The following is a 14,569-nucleotide window of genomic DNA, read 5'->3' on the forward strand; positions in this document are numbered from 1 at the left end:
GACATCCAGATTCTTTCGTGGAATCTCTCCAGTCTCATAGACGGACAGCTTCTCCTCAACTTGTTCTCGAAGCTTCTCCCCAAATACACTGGTAGGTACCTCTGAGAAGCAATCAATTTGTGAGGCAATAATGCATTTGTTTGCCAGGTATCGGGAGATGCGGCCTTTGTTCTTGGCAGCTGCTCAGCCAATGAAGGTAGAGTGGAAAATGAGTCCATATTTTGGGGTGTTACCCCTTGTCTTCAGGGCTCTGTAAAGTTGGTCCCTGTGCTGGGCCCAGGGAATCACTCAGACACCAGGACTGGCCATCCATGGCATTCTTAACTCCCACAAGTTAAGAGGCTTTTTGCCTCGTGTGGGTCACAAGAGTCTTAAGGGTTGCATAAAATGTCACATGCCTTAGTCTCATTCATATCCCCTTGTGGATGTAATCATTACCAGAGCTAAAGGAAGCTGACATTGCCTGAGCTTCAAAGGGAGCCTCAAGATCTATTATGAATAGATTTTTACTTAAAGACTTTTATTTGAAACATTGACAGGCTTTGCAAGTAAAAGCACAGTGTTATGTTGAGGAACTCAGAGTGAAACTGCAAAAGTAATTACATGTTTCTGTGGAGACAAACTGCTAATCAGTATTTCAAGAACAATGGTCAAGGTCATGCCAGGTCATCTAAAGGTTGTGCAGGAGAAATCTCTCATCCAACACTCAAATCAGATCTTTGCTAGAATAGTTTAAGAATTAGAGTTCATTTTTTTTTATTAATTTTTTTTTTTTAATTTATTTTTGCTGTGTTTGGTCTTCGTTTCTGTGTGAGGGCTTCCTTTAGCTGTGGCAAGCGGGGGCCACTCCTCACCGCGGCGCGCGGGCCTCTCACCATCGCGGCCCCTCCCGTTGCGGAGCACAGGCTCCAGACGCGCAGGCTCAGTATTTGTGGCTCACGGGCCCAGCCGCTCCGCGGCATGCGGGATCCTCCCAGACCAGGGCTCGAACCCGTGTCTGCTGCATTAGCAGGCAGATTCTCAACCGCTGCGCCACCAGGGAAGCCCCTAGAGTTCATTTTTATATAAAAGGGAAAAACAAAAAAATTATTTGACTGGACACATACAATCATTACACTGCACAGCTGTCACCTCATTGAATGCAGACAAGCAGAATTAACGTTTATTTATTTATTTTTGTTTTTAATTTTTAAAATAAATTTATTTTATTTATTTATTTTTGGCTGTGTTGGGTCTTCGTTGCTGCGTGTGGGCTTTCTCTAGTTGCAGCAAATCGGGGCTACTCTTTGTTGCAGTGCACGGGCTTCTCATTGCAGTGGCTTCTCTTGCTGTGGAGCTGCGGGTTCTAGGCACGCAGCCTTCAGTAGTTGTGGCTCGCAGCCTCTAGAGCACAGGCTCAGTAGCTGTGGCACATGGGCTTCGTTGCTCCTCGGCATGTGGGATCTTCCTGGACCAGGGGTCGAACCCATGTCTCCTGCATTGGCAGGCGGATTCTTAACCACTGCGCCACCAGGGAAGCCCAGAATTAACTTTTAAATCAAAATTTTAGCTGCTAACTGCTTGCACTATTATGCAGAGCAAAATTTCCTTCCCCAAATTGGTAAGGGAAGTGTACTGGGTTGAATAGTGTTCCCCCCAAATTTATGTCCACCTGGAATAGGTGAATATGTCCTTATTTGGAAACAGTATATTTGCAGATATGGGCAAGTTAAGATGAAGTCATACTGGATTAAGGTGGGCACTGATCCAATGACTGGTGTCCTTATCAGAAGAGGGAAATGTGGATGCAGATACAGACACACAGAAGGAAAAATGCCATGTGAAGTTGAAGGCGGCCATTGGAGTGATGTATCCCTAAGCCAAAGAATGCCAAGAATTTTGCACAACCACCAGAAGCTAGGTAGAGGCAATGAAAGCTTCTTCCCTAGAGCCTTTAGAAATATCATGGCCCTGTGGACACTTTGATTTCAGACTGCTGTCCTCCAGAACTATGAGAGAATAAATTTCTGTTGTTTTAGGCTACCCGGTTTGTGGTAATGCGTATGGCCGTTCTAGGAAATTAATACAGGAAGCATATGGCAGAAAAAGACATGAGCAAATATGTTTTTCAAAACACTTGGTTTAACTTTAACACTCCAATTTAGGAATCTAAGTTGGATGAGCAAACATGAGCTGACCTTTCACTGGTGGAAATTTAGACAATTGCTGTGCATTCATTCAAACTAGAAAAGGAAGAAAGAAAAAAGGAGGATAAAACCATTTGTTTTAGTCATGTCACTACAGTGACAATTCTTGTAACTTTTTGAGACTCGGTTAGATCATTGCCTCTGTTCTCTCTTTTGTCTTGGTAGTAGAACTGATTTTTGTAACTATTGTTTAGACATTTTCACAGATGCTAAGAAATAGCTCAGTTTAGACACCCAGAATTGCATGAGAGGCTACGCCTCATATGGAATTTCTCACGTCTTCTAGGGCTGTGTGGTAACAACCTGTTTATACTGGATCTTGTTGGACATATGCTGTACTTGTTCAAATTACAGAAAGGCATAAGCACAACTTATTTCTTCCCTAGAGAAGCATACAGGTAACTCTAGATAAAATCAACATAAATGCCTGATTATTCTGTATCAAAATATTTTAGTCAGTTTTGGGCTAGGTTGATGTATTTGCTGACTGTGATGAAAACAACATCTGAATTCAGTTTGATATTAGTACTATTTCTGTTCTATTAGCCTTTGCCTCCTCCTCTGAACAAACTTCTATTAATCCTTTAATACCCATCGCAAATGTCATGTCTTCTTAAAGCCTCCTGCAAGGCCAAACAGGATTAATAACTCTTTTCTCTGGGCTTACATAGACTTCTACTTCAATTGCTGCTATATCATGTATGTTATATCACAGTTAGTTGTTTGTCTGTCTCTCCTGATAGACTGTGAGCTCCTTGCTCCTCTTTGCATTTCCAGTTTCTAACATTATGCCTGGTATAAAGTGTGCACTTAATAGATGTTTGCTGAAGGAATGATGGATTTTTGATGACTGAAAGCTATTTATTAAAGTACCCATCATTGGGGAATTCCCTGGTGGTCCAGTGGTAAAGACTTGGAACTTTCACTGCCGTGGATCTGGGTTCGATCCCTGATCAGGGAACTAAGATCCCGCATGCCACAGGATGAGCACCACCTCCCAACCCCCCCAAAAAAGTGCTCATCATTGAAGTTAGAGTATTTTCCTTATAGGAATGTTCCAATGTAGAATAACTCTGGGAACTGTACATGGAATACGAGCATCAGCAGTATTAGTGTACTGAACTTGATGACTCTGTAAAAGTTTTCACTGACTTCACACACAGTTTCTGATTCTAGCCTCTGCTTGGAAACTTTCCCTCATATCTCTGTTACAAGCATACAAGCATCTGTCACGAACTCTCTTCCCCACAGATAATGAAGTCCATAAAACGAAGGGGACAGAAAAAATTCAGGATGTGATCATATTCCTTTTTGTCTGATAGCTGTGTTCTTTTGTTGATAGTAGATTTCTATTAGGAGGTCCCTGTTTCTTTCAGGATCATCTACCCATTCACTATTCATTCAAGAAATGGTACTTCCCATTGAATGAGTAGGCTCAATTCTAGGGGAGAAAAATCAGGTAGAAACTACGGTGTTTGGGGGAATCCCCTGGCAGTCCAGTGGTTAGGACTCCGCTCTTCTACTGCAGGGGGCACAGGTTCGATCCCTGGATGGGGAACTAAGATCCCGCATGCTGAAGGGCACGGCCAAAACCAAACCAAACCAAAAAAACTCAGTACTCTGTAGTGACCTAAAGGGAAGCAAATCCCAAACGGAGGGGATATATGTATACATATGGCTGATTCACTTTGCTGTACAGCAGAAACTGACACAGCAGTGTAAAGCAACTATACTCCAATTTAAAAAAAAAAAAGGACAACACACTGCCACAAGGACCTCACTACTGACCCTGTACAAACCTTCTAGGCCTCTGTACAAACCTCAGAAGACAGACTTAGGGCAGATTTAGTTTTAAGCTTAATATCTATTCATACTTATTTAAAGTTTTATACTCTCTATACAAATTTTGTTCAAGAGAAAACTCAAGGGCTTCCCTGTGGCACAGTGCTTAAGAATCCACCTGCCAATGCAGGGGACACGGGTTTGGGCCCTGGTCCGGGAAGATCCCACATGCCGCGGAGCAACTAAGCCTGTGCGCCACAGCTACTGAGCCTGTGCTCTAGACGTCGCAATCCACAACTTCTGAGCCCGCGTGCCTATAGTCTGTGCTCTGCAGTGAGCCTGTGCTCCACAACAAGAGAAGCCACAGCAATGAGAAGCCTGCGCACCGCAATGAAGAGTAGCCCCCACTCACTGCAGCTAGAGAAAGCCCACGCGCAGCAACGAAGACCCAACGCAGCCCAAAATAAATAAATTAAATAAATAGATAAATTAAAAAAAAAGAGAAAACTCAACACATAATGTTGACCAATTAGACATTCTTAGACAATTATTAGAAGAAAACATTCAACTGAAAGTGAAATTTTTACAAATTATAGAGTGGTTGCTTGATTTTTCACAATATAGTAGAAATTGTTCTCAGAGATATTTTAATATCCAACTTGTGTTAATTTAGCTTGTGTTAAAGTAAACAATGTTAGATAGAAAAAAAGAAAAAAAAAGGATGGCTTAAGCTTGGAGCCTGGGTAACTAGGAAAACAATGATGCCATAAGCAGGATTATGGATCTCAGAGGAAGAGACAGTTTTTATTCAGTGAGAGCTCTAAGTCTTCAAAACTCGTGTCACCACCTCCCTGTAAACTTTTCTGACGTCCTCAGGTCCAATACTGAGATATAGTATTTCGTATCTCAACAATAATGATGATGATGGCTAACAGTTTTTAAATGCAGACTGAGTGCCAAAGCGTGTACTAAGTTCCTTTCCTTCCTTACAATAAACATATAAGGCAATTACTATTATTAACTCTGTTTTATAGAAGAGGAAACTAGGGCTTAGAGAGTCGTAAAGTGAGAGATATTAAATGACAGACCAAGATTTGAATTCAGGTTGGACTCAGAGACAGCGCTCTTAGCAGAGTCAGAACAGTGCAATGCTCAAGAGCACGAGAAATGGGGCCAAACTGGCTGAGTCTGAATCCTGCTCTGCTATTTACTAGCTGAGTGACTTTTGGCAGATTAGTGTACCTCAATTTCACCATAACATCTGTTAAATGAAGACAATAATAGTGTCTGCCTCCTAGTATTGTTGTGAGGATTAAATGAGTTCATATTTATAAAGCACTTAGAAAAGTGCCTGGCACATGGGAAGTATTAATCTCATCTCACCTTTTTCTCTCTCTCTCTCTCTCTCATAATTGTTGGAACTTTATTTCTCACTGAGCTGTGAGCTCCTCTAGGATAGGAAGAGTGTCTGTTTCATTTTACTATCTCCAGCACCTAGCACCATGTCTCCGATATAGCAGACTGCCTCAGCAAACGTTTATTGCCTGAATGGCATTATTCAGGCAGCTTGAAATTCCATTTCTGAGCCTTGGAGGAATGAGGTGGATAGAAAAATAGGTATGTCTTACACATAGACATTTAAGCCTGACAATAGGCAAGACTTCCAAGGAAGAGAGCATGGAGGGAAAAGAAATAGAACACTGGAGAAAGACTGATGGTGGGAAATGAAAGGAGACAGAAAAGGAGCTCCAAGAGAATATACTTTCAAGGAATCCGTGAAAAAAGGGAATTCAAGGGCACTGATATGAGTCCAGATGAAAGGCTGTCTTAAAGGTAAGAGTATGAAAATTTGTGGTTAGCGAGCAGCTGACCCTGAGGTTAGAAAACTAACTTTTTTTTTTTAAGTCTCAAAGGAAGGAAATGAGTCATTGTGTAATAGTTTATAAAACTTGGCAGGCTTTCAAATGTGGGTCCTTATCCGCCTTGCGGGGGAAAGTTGAGAGAACTAGGGAGCAATTACGCTCACAGGGAAAGGGAGGGCCTGGGGCTCTCCAAGGTGATTCTTCTCAACAAAATCGTAATGAAGTCGTTATACCTTCATTCACAATGTGAGATGAAAAATGCAAATTAAACGTCGGTATTTGCCCTTTATTATTTCCTTTAGGCTGGTAAAGCAAGATTGATGATGTTTTTGCCAGGTAGACATATCTCCATCATTACATTTGAATCTCAGTAGGGTTCCACCACCCACGAAGTATGAATAACCAGTTTTCTGAGTTTTCCTGATACCGTTCTGGTTATGACAAACAACTTGGGATCCCCACTCTTCCTTAAAAGAAAGGCAAGAAACGGGAATCGACATCAATAGTTGAGAAAGGCGTTTTTATAAATAATAGGTAGAGGTCACTTAACGCGTTTTTTAAAACTTATTCTTTTACAAATTTTGAGGAATAGAAAACTTTTAAGTGGTCAAATGGGCGCACAGGAATCCATCAAACAAGATTCGAAATTAACTTTCACAACACCTGGTCTAATAAGGTTCCTGACGAGGTCCGAACGCGGGTTGGAAAAGAATTTCCAGACACAAGGCAGAATGTAAAGAAGATAGAATTTATTAGAGGAAAGGGTCACTGCCAGAACAGCGGCCAACTTCCTAATAGCCTGGGAGAGTCAAGCCCGAACATGTGCTATTGATCAGTTTTTATAGCCAGAAAACAAAAGAAATGGTCCGAGGTGAAAATTCCCTTTACTGATTGATCGAGGCACATACACCTTCCTTTTTAGGGTGGGAGTGGGACAGGGCATATGCCTTTCATTACTTGGGACAGGTCCCGTTGCCCAGGTAGGCATCGCCCAGGTGGTCTCACAAATTTCGTAACCATCGCAACATGGTGGGGAGGGCGATTAGGAGTCCAGTAGGGGGTGTAACGTTGACACTTTTTCAGGCAGGGTCGTTCTTTGTCCTTGAAGCACCACTGTCCTTGGAGCACCACAGTTTCTCCCACTGTTAACTGGAGAAGAATAGAAGCAGGACAGTTGCTGGAAGGACTGAAGCAAATACCTTTTTAAAGAGGGGTTCTCTATTCTTAAATGAATGAGCCCCCTGATCAAGGCTCCTCTATAGGATCTAGCACCTTTAGCAAGTCGCTCTCCACTCTAGGGCTCAAATTTTCTCCCCTGCATAATAAGGAAAAAGGGTGTGTGTGTGTGCGCGCGCGCGCAGCGCAGATTGGGGCTGGAAGCCTTTTAAAGATCCGCTCGAGCTCTCCAGTCATTTCATAATAATTTCTCTCCTTCATGCTACTCCCCTCGAGGAGGAAAAAGTTGTGAATTAATTCCTTGGGTATGAAAATAAAGAAAGCAGGCAGCCTGGCCTCAAGGATACATATTAGTGAGAAAGGATTCTGAAGGGCTCAAGAACTTAAGGCCTAGAGCACCTGCGCCGCCCGCCCCACACACCCGCCCTCCCAGGGCCGGTAGCCGAGGCTGCGGGAACAAGATGGCGTCAGCACGCAGGGTCTCGCCCACGCCCCCGCGACTCCGCAATGAGGCCTCCGGCCGAGTCCTCACCCCATTGGCCAACGGCAATGAGGTCATCGTGGGGGCGGAGGCCGGCGGCAGCGCGGGGGCGGGGCTTTGCGGACGCACGCACGTCGAGGTGCTGCTGCCGGGAGCTGTGGAGGCTGCGGCTTTGGTCTGCGGCGGTTGCTTTGGCGGCGGCCTGACCGCGGCTGGAGGTGAGCTGGGGCTGTAGGTACAGCGCGGCAGGGAGCGGCCTCCGAGGGGCACAGCAAACCCTTCTAACGGCCCCCTCGGTTGTCAAAGGAATTAGCAGGGGCTTCAGGTCTCAGAGGAAATGGGGGTTCACCCCTCTTCGGGCACCCCTCCTCTGGGCCGAGAAACAGGAGGTTCACCCCCTTTTGGAGGCCCCGATCCCTTACCCCATTTAAGTGGAAGGTGGAGGAACTGAAGGTTATTGGGTAGGCTGAAGAATCGGGGGCTTCTTAAAGGGGCTCCCCATTTGAGGATTATCCCCTTTTATTCCCCACTCCAGGAGGTAGGTGTGACTGGGCTCAGAGAATTCCTCCTTCTCACTAGGTAGACAGGAAACGAGGCAGGTGAATTTGAACAGCTCGTTAGGAGGCGAGGACTGGATGACAGTCGTGAGGCAGGGCTCGGGAGCACTTTATTTGGACTCCTCTTGCGCAGGATTACTGTTTCTTCATATTTTTTTTTTGCGACCCTCACGCGCCCGAATTGCTGTGGCCTTTTTAGTTTTCTCTTTGGTTCCAGTGGGATAGAGATGTTCTAGGGAGACTTGTAATCATTAAAGAACAGAAACGGGGAGGCAACTCATTGGAGGCTGTCATTATCGGCAGCCTCTGAACTATGCTGATCTGGCATAATTTTCTGTGTTTAGAGGCTGTGGAATCTATTCTTGTTGAGGATAGTGTGGGATCTGTTAACAGCTGTTTTGGATGATTCAGGTGTAGGCAGTCTTAAAGTCAAACTACATGATCTCTTGAGAAATTCTTGCTTATATCTGAATGCGTGGTTTTGCTGCCTTGAACGTCAAATGCACAAAGGTTTTGTCCTTCAGATTTCTCAAAATGTCTCCCAGGCTTCCGGAAGAATAGCTCTTCCTTTGATGCCAGTTTCACCTATCATTAGGGATGCCCTCATGATACTAAAAATACCTTACATTTTGTTGAGTTTAGATTCTGTACAGCCTGTGCCTTACAATAGCTGATTGAGAATAAATAATAGCAGTTTCAGGACCACTGATAGCGCCAATTGTCTTTCCTACCCGGTAACGGTAAGACCGACTGAAAAGGAAATCTTTATTGGCTCATTCATGCGAAGCTTTAACAGATGGAAGAATGTAGTTAATCTTGAAGGTGGGGATAAGAAACAGAAAGCTGCGGAGGTCCAAAGCTTATTCTCTGTGACTTAAAATTGCTTTGTCATTACCATGTATTCCTGTCATGCTTGACTTGAAATTGAGCTTAATGTGTAAGCTGTTTCTGTGTTTTTCTGTTTTTGTTTTTTAAGTTAATGCTTATGTGTTTAGATTCTTTTGGGAGAAAATGGTGTTTTCTGAGGAGTTTGGAAAGTTAAACCCTTTAAGGTAGCCGTACCTTTAGGGCAGTCCTGGGGCTTTGGCTGTTAGAAATTAGCAGTAGAGGATAGAAAACTAGATGCGACGGAGACATGCTTTATGACAGGGTAACCGAGGTCTCTTCTGTTTGTTTCCTGACACAGGAAAAAAAAAATGTCAACTGCCTCATAATATTGTGTCCAAGGTATTTAAAGAGCTGTTTCGGATTCCCAGTTCCTGTTTTTAATCTGGATACATTCTTATGTATTGAGATGTCCCAAATTATTGTCATTTAATCCTGACGTCGACTGCAAAGGAAGTGACTGTTCATCAGACACTCTTTGGGAGAAGATTCAGTAACAGCCGTTGCAGTTTCTCCTTTCTGTCTTTCTAAGAAGGATGTCAAAACAGTTGTTAAAGACCTGTCAGCATGGAGTGGAAGAAATGAAATGCAAAACGGAAGAGGCTTCCTGGGGTGTTGTTTGCTCTCAGTCCTCTTGATAATTCCAAGGTCATATAATTTTCTCGTTTTGCCTTAGGTTGGAGAGAAATCCAGGTACGCAGTTGACTGGTCCTTTCTGCTGCCATGGGGGAGCTTTTCCGGAGTGAGGAGATGACACTGGCCCAGCTTTTTCTACAGTCAGAAGCTGCTTATTGTTGTGTCAGTGAATTAGGAGAACTCGGAAAGGTTCAGTTTCGTGATGTAAGTAGTTATGGGGCTGCTTCTTGATTACCGCTGAACTCTATTTTTCCTGTCATGGCCAATTTGCCTTAAGACGAACATTTTGCTTTTTATTTTCAAAAATAACATTATAGCACTGGTTTAGTATTGGAAGAGTGTACATTTCAAGTTGTCTTTGTAGAGATGAGAATGTTTTGTGCCAATCCTTCCATACTTTTACTAGCTACCGCTTTGAGAATAATCTTAAGCATTCTCAAGGTAATTGCTTGGGATGCGGGTGGCGGACACCAAACTAACCTATTCAAGGCTTGCACTTTGCTTTTGGGCTCCTTAACACCCATAGTACAGTATTAAAAAAAAAGTGTCATAGCTCTTCCATACAATAGGACATATTTATTACAAAATCTGAAGCATCCAGTTACAGATATATAGTATATAAATAAGCATATACTGAATACCCATTGTTCTGAAGCATTATGCTGGGCACTTGGAGGAGATATCAAAAGAAAATGGACAGTCTAAGGATATAGAAAACGTATGACCTATGGGGCTTGCAATCTGAAGGCACAATCTACGCTGCTGAAAGGAGGGGGCAGGTAACAGTTCCTCGTTATGCAGTCTCAAAGCTCCATGTACCTCTCATTTATAGCAGTCATCACAGTCGTGATTTTCCATTCATTGGTGTGACTGGCTGATTAAAGAATCTCTCTTCTACTGTGATCTAAACACCAGGAAGACAGAGACATTCGTTATTATATCCTTAGTGCCCACATAAAAGATAATCAAAATTTGTTGGAATGAATGGATGGATGAAAGAGGAGTGGTCAGAAAGGGGTGGAATTAATCAGTTTTGGCTTCCTGGAATTGGCAAGCTTTCAGGAAGTTCTCAGTCTGAGCCGAAATTGCACAAATATAATCCAGTGATGTGGTCTTATTCCCTATTCGCTTTGAACTCTTTTATATCAACTGTCTTCAAATGTTCTCCTCCCTGACTCTGGTTCCTTTTCTTACCTTTCTGAAAACTCATTGTTATCTTCCACCAACCTCTCTCTTATGTTCCTTACTCCTGCCATAGGTGTCTGTTCCCGAAACTCTTTTCTTTGGTCTCTCTGGCTAAGCTTCTCTGTACCCACATCTTCCCTATCACTTTTTTTTTTCTTTTGGTGATCTCATCTATCCTCAAATCTTCCATCTTTACTCAGCGAGTCCCAAACCTGTGTCTCTGGTCCTGACTTCCCAAACACCATCCCTGAATTAACAACTCTCTAAGATTTCTGTCTAACACTACATTGTAAATTAACTGTACTTTAATTAAAAAGAATAAAATAAAATAGCTCAGAAGGCCTTTGTCCCCCCCATCCCACCTCCCCCCAAAAAAGATTTTTGTCATCTCTGCTTCTCGAGCTTGTTATGTCTAAATCCCAGCACCTTGCCTTTTAACAAACTATTTCTTCATCCTGACTTTCTAAAGATGAGCTAATGCATCAATATTCTTCCAGTTTTCTAGACTTGAAACCTAAATCAAACCTAAGTCATCCTTAATTTGCAATCCTTTATCTGGTACTATGGTGTGTCCCTACCTAACACCCATTGTGTCTATTCAGTGTTCTTAACTTTTACTTATGTTGTATTTCAGTCATACAAAACATTATAGGGACTAATTCAATGAATATTTATTTTAGCTCCAGACCACTACAGTAAAGTGAGTATCTCAATAAAGCGAGTCACACAAATTTTTTGGTTTCCCAGTGCATGTAAAAGTTATGTTGGGAATTCCCTGGTGGTCCAGTGGTTAGGACTCCACGCTTTCACTGCCGAGGGTACAGGTTCAATCCCTGGTCGGGGAACTAAGATTCCCACAAGTTACGTTTATACTGTAGGCTATAGACTATACTGTAGTGTATTAAGTGTGCAGTAGCATTATGTCTAAAAAAAATATACATATATTAATTAAAAAATAGTTTGTTGCTAAAAAATGCTAACCATCATCTGAGTCTTCAGCAAGTCGTAATCTTTTTGCAATCAAAAGATCACTGATCACCATAACAGATATAATACTGGAAAAGTTTGAAATACTCAGAGAATTACCAAAATGTGACACAGAGACACGAAGTGAGCAAATGCTGTTGGAATAATGGTGCTGATCAACCTTCCTCAATGCAGGGTTGCCACAAACCTTCAATTTGTAAAACAGAGTGATATCTGCAAAGTGCAATAATATGAAATACAGTAAAACGAGTTATGCCTGTAACTATGTTTCTACTATCTAATTAAGAGAAACATTCCACAAATAATTGAAAGCTGTGTATCCTTCTTCCCTGCCATTCATGTCTCTCTCCTCCCTCGCAAAGGTAATCTCTACAATCTTTGCTTTTATCATTCCCTTGTTTTTTTTCCACTTTTGCTGTGTATGTATGTATGTATGTATGTATCACTACATAATATATAGTATAATTTTATGTTTTAAAACTATGTATATGGTTTCATGTTGTGTGTATCCTTCAGCAAGTACTTTTTAAATTTAATGTTTGTAAGATTTAACCACGTTGATACAGATAGTGCTAGTTCATTCCTTTAAATTGCTGTATAGTTATTGTAAGAATATACAGTTTATCATTTTTTCCTTTTGATGAACATTTTGGTTGATTGCAATTCTTTGCTCAACAGTGGTGCAAGCAAGATTCATTTATGTGTCTTGTGGTATACATGTGTGATAGTTTCTCTAGGGCAGTGGTTCTCAAACTTTTTGGTCTAAGGACCTCTTTAGACTCTTAAAAAATTGAGGACCCCAGAGGGCTTTTATAAGAGTTACAGTTAGCGATATTATTGTACTGGAAATTAAAACTGAGAAATGTTTGAAGTATTTACTTATTAAATCATTTAAAAATTATAATAATAAACCTACTACATGTTATCATAACATTTTTATGAAAAATAGCTATGTTTTCCAAAACAAAAAAATAGTTTCGAGCAGAAGGATATTGCTTTTACACTTTTGAACCTTAACCACTGCGCCACCAGGGAAGCCCCCTTCTAGATTTTTATCTTGAAAAATTTCAAGCCTAAATACTCCAATGTAGATTCACCAGTTGTTAACATTTTGCTACATTTGATATAATCTTTTTTACTGCACTGTCAGAGAGTAAACTGTTTCTTTCAAATCCTTTTCCTTTTCTTTCTCTTATTTTACTGTATCCATTGGGACCTTTAATAACATAACTTTTTAAAAATTTATTTTTTAATATTTATTTGTTTATTTTGTCTGCACCAAGTCTCAGTTGTGGCATGCGGTGGGATCTTCCTTGTGGCATGCGGGATTTTCATGTCACATGTGGCATGTGACATTTTCCTTGTGGCATGTCACATGTGGATCTTGTGGCATGTGACATGTAGGCTCATAGTTGCAGCATGCAGCCTTCTTAGTTGCAGCATGCAGACTCTTAGTTGTGGCACACATGCGGGATCCAGTTCCCTGACCAGGGATTGAACCTGGGCCCCCTGCATTGGGAGCTTGGAGTCTTACCCACTGGACCACCAGAGAAGTCCCAATAACATAACGTATTGATGAAGAGTAAGAGCAAGCTAATACTGGTTAGGATTGTGTTTAGCTGTATGTAACTGAAAACCCAAATGTTAGGGGTGTACTTTTCTCATGTAACATGAAGCCCAGCTTCACACTGTCATCAGTGTCCTAAGATCATTCTGTGTTTCTTTTTGGCCATCCTTGAGCATTTGGCTTTTGTCCTTATAGACGACCACCACAGCTCCCAGCATTTCTTCCATATTCTAGGCAGGGAGAAAGAAGTGCAAGGAGGAGGGGGAAGTACTTACATATGGAGGAAAACAACTTTCCCAGAAATCCTCAGCAGACTTTGCTAATTTATCATTGGCCAAAATTATGGTATACTCTAGCTGCAGGGGATTCTGGGAAATGTGGTGGTTTTCTTTTTTTCAGCTGAGCAGTTGCTGCCCTAAACAAAATTGGGATTATTGTTAGTAAGGAAATAGGGCAAAATGCTTTGTATCTATTATGTAGTATGCCTGTCTTGCTTCTAACTTTAAGGGGAATCTTTTAAATTTTTTATAATTTAAATAAGACGTTTATTCTTAATTTTTTGGAAAATTCTATTAGATTATGCAGATTCCTTTCAACTTCTGATTTTCTGAAGTTAGTGTCACAAATGGTTGTGGAATTTTATTTAATGCCTTTCCTTATTGAGGTTGCCATGTTTTTTTCTCCTTTAATCTGTTAATTTGGTGAATTACATAGCCATATTTTTTCTACTAATTTTTTTTAACAGCTTTACTGAGATATAATTCACATACCATACAATTTATCCATTTAAAGTGTACAATTTAATGACTTTTAGTATATTCACAGAATTGTACAACCATCACAATCAATTTTAGAACATTTTCATCACCCCAGTAAGAAACCCTGTAGCCATTAACAGGCACTCCCCATTTCCTCCCAACCCCACTCCCCACCCCCAGCCCCTGGTAACCACTAATCTTCATTGCTGTTTCTGTGGATTTGGACATTTCATGTGAGTGGAGTCATACAATATGTAGTCTTTTGTGTCTGGCTTCTTTCATTTAACGTAATGTTTTCAAGGTTCATCTATATTGTAGCATGTATCTGTACTTTTCTTTCTTATTTGTATCTTTTTTTAAGTATGAAAATATGCAGCATATTAAAATGAGTGGTTTCAGTATAAGAAGTAGTTTCAGTATAGAACTAGTTGTTACTTATCTTCTATACAAAAGATATTGCCCTGTTTTTTGTGTTTTTTTTGCGGTACTCGGGCCTCTCACTGTCGT

The 14,569-nt window shown here is 41.3% G+C and overlaps 1 protein-coding gene across 4 annotated transcripts in view; it reads left to right on the forward strand.

Moving 5' to 3' along the window:
* Positions 1-7,630: 7,630 nt before the first annotated feature.
* Positions 7,631-14,569, forward strand: part of ATP6V0A1 (ATPase H+ transporting V0 subunit a1) — a 54,384-nt gene continuing 47,445 nt past the window's right edge. For 2 of the 4 annotated variants that reach the window (XM_007449843.1, XM_007449846.1), the window contains exon 1: positions 9,653-9,769. In XM_007449843.1, coding sequence (XP_007449905.1) covers positions 9,653-9,769 — 117 coding nt within the window. Of the gene's footprint in view, positions 7,706-9,603; positions 9,770-14,569 lie in introns of those variants that run through there. The other 2 variants (XM_007449845.1, XM_007449844.1) reach the window with 2 other exon arrangements.

Source organism: Lipotes vexillifer, unplaced genomic scaffold (assembly GCF_000442215.2).
Source record: "Lipotes vexillifer unplaced genomic scaffold, Lipotes_vexillifer_v1.1 scaffold2106, whole genome shotgun sequence".
Lineage (NCBI taxonomy): Eukaryota > Metazoa > Chordata > Mammalia > Artiodactyla > Lipotidae > Lipotes > Lipotes vexillifer.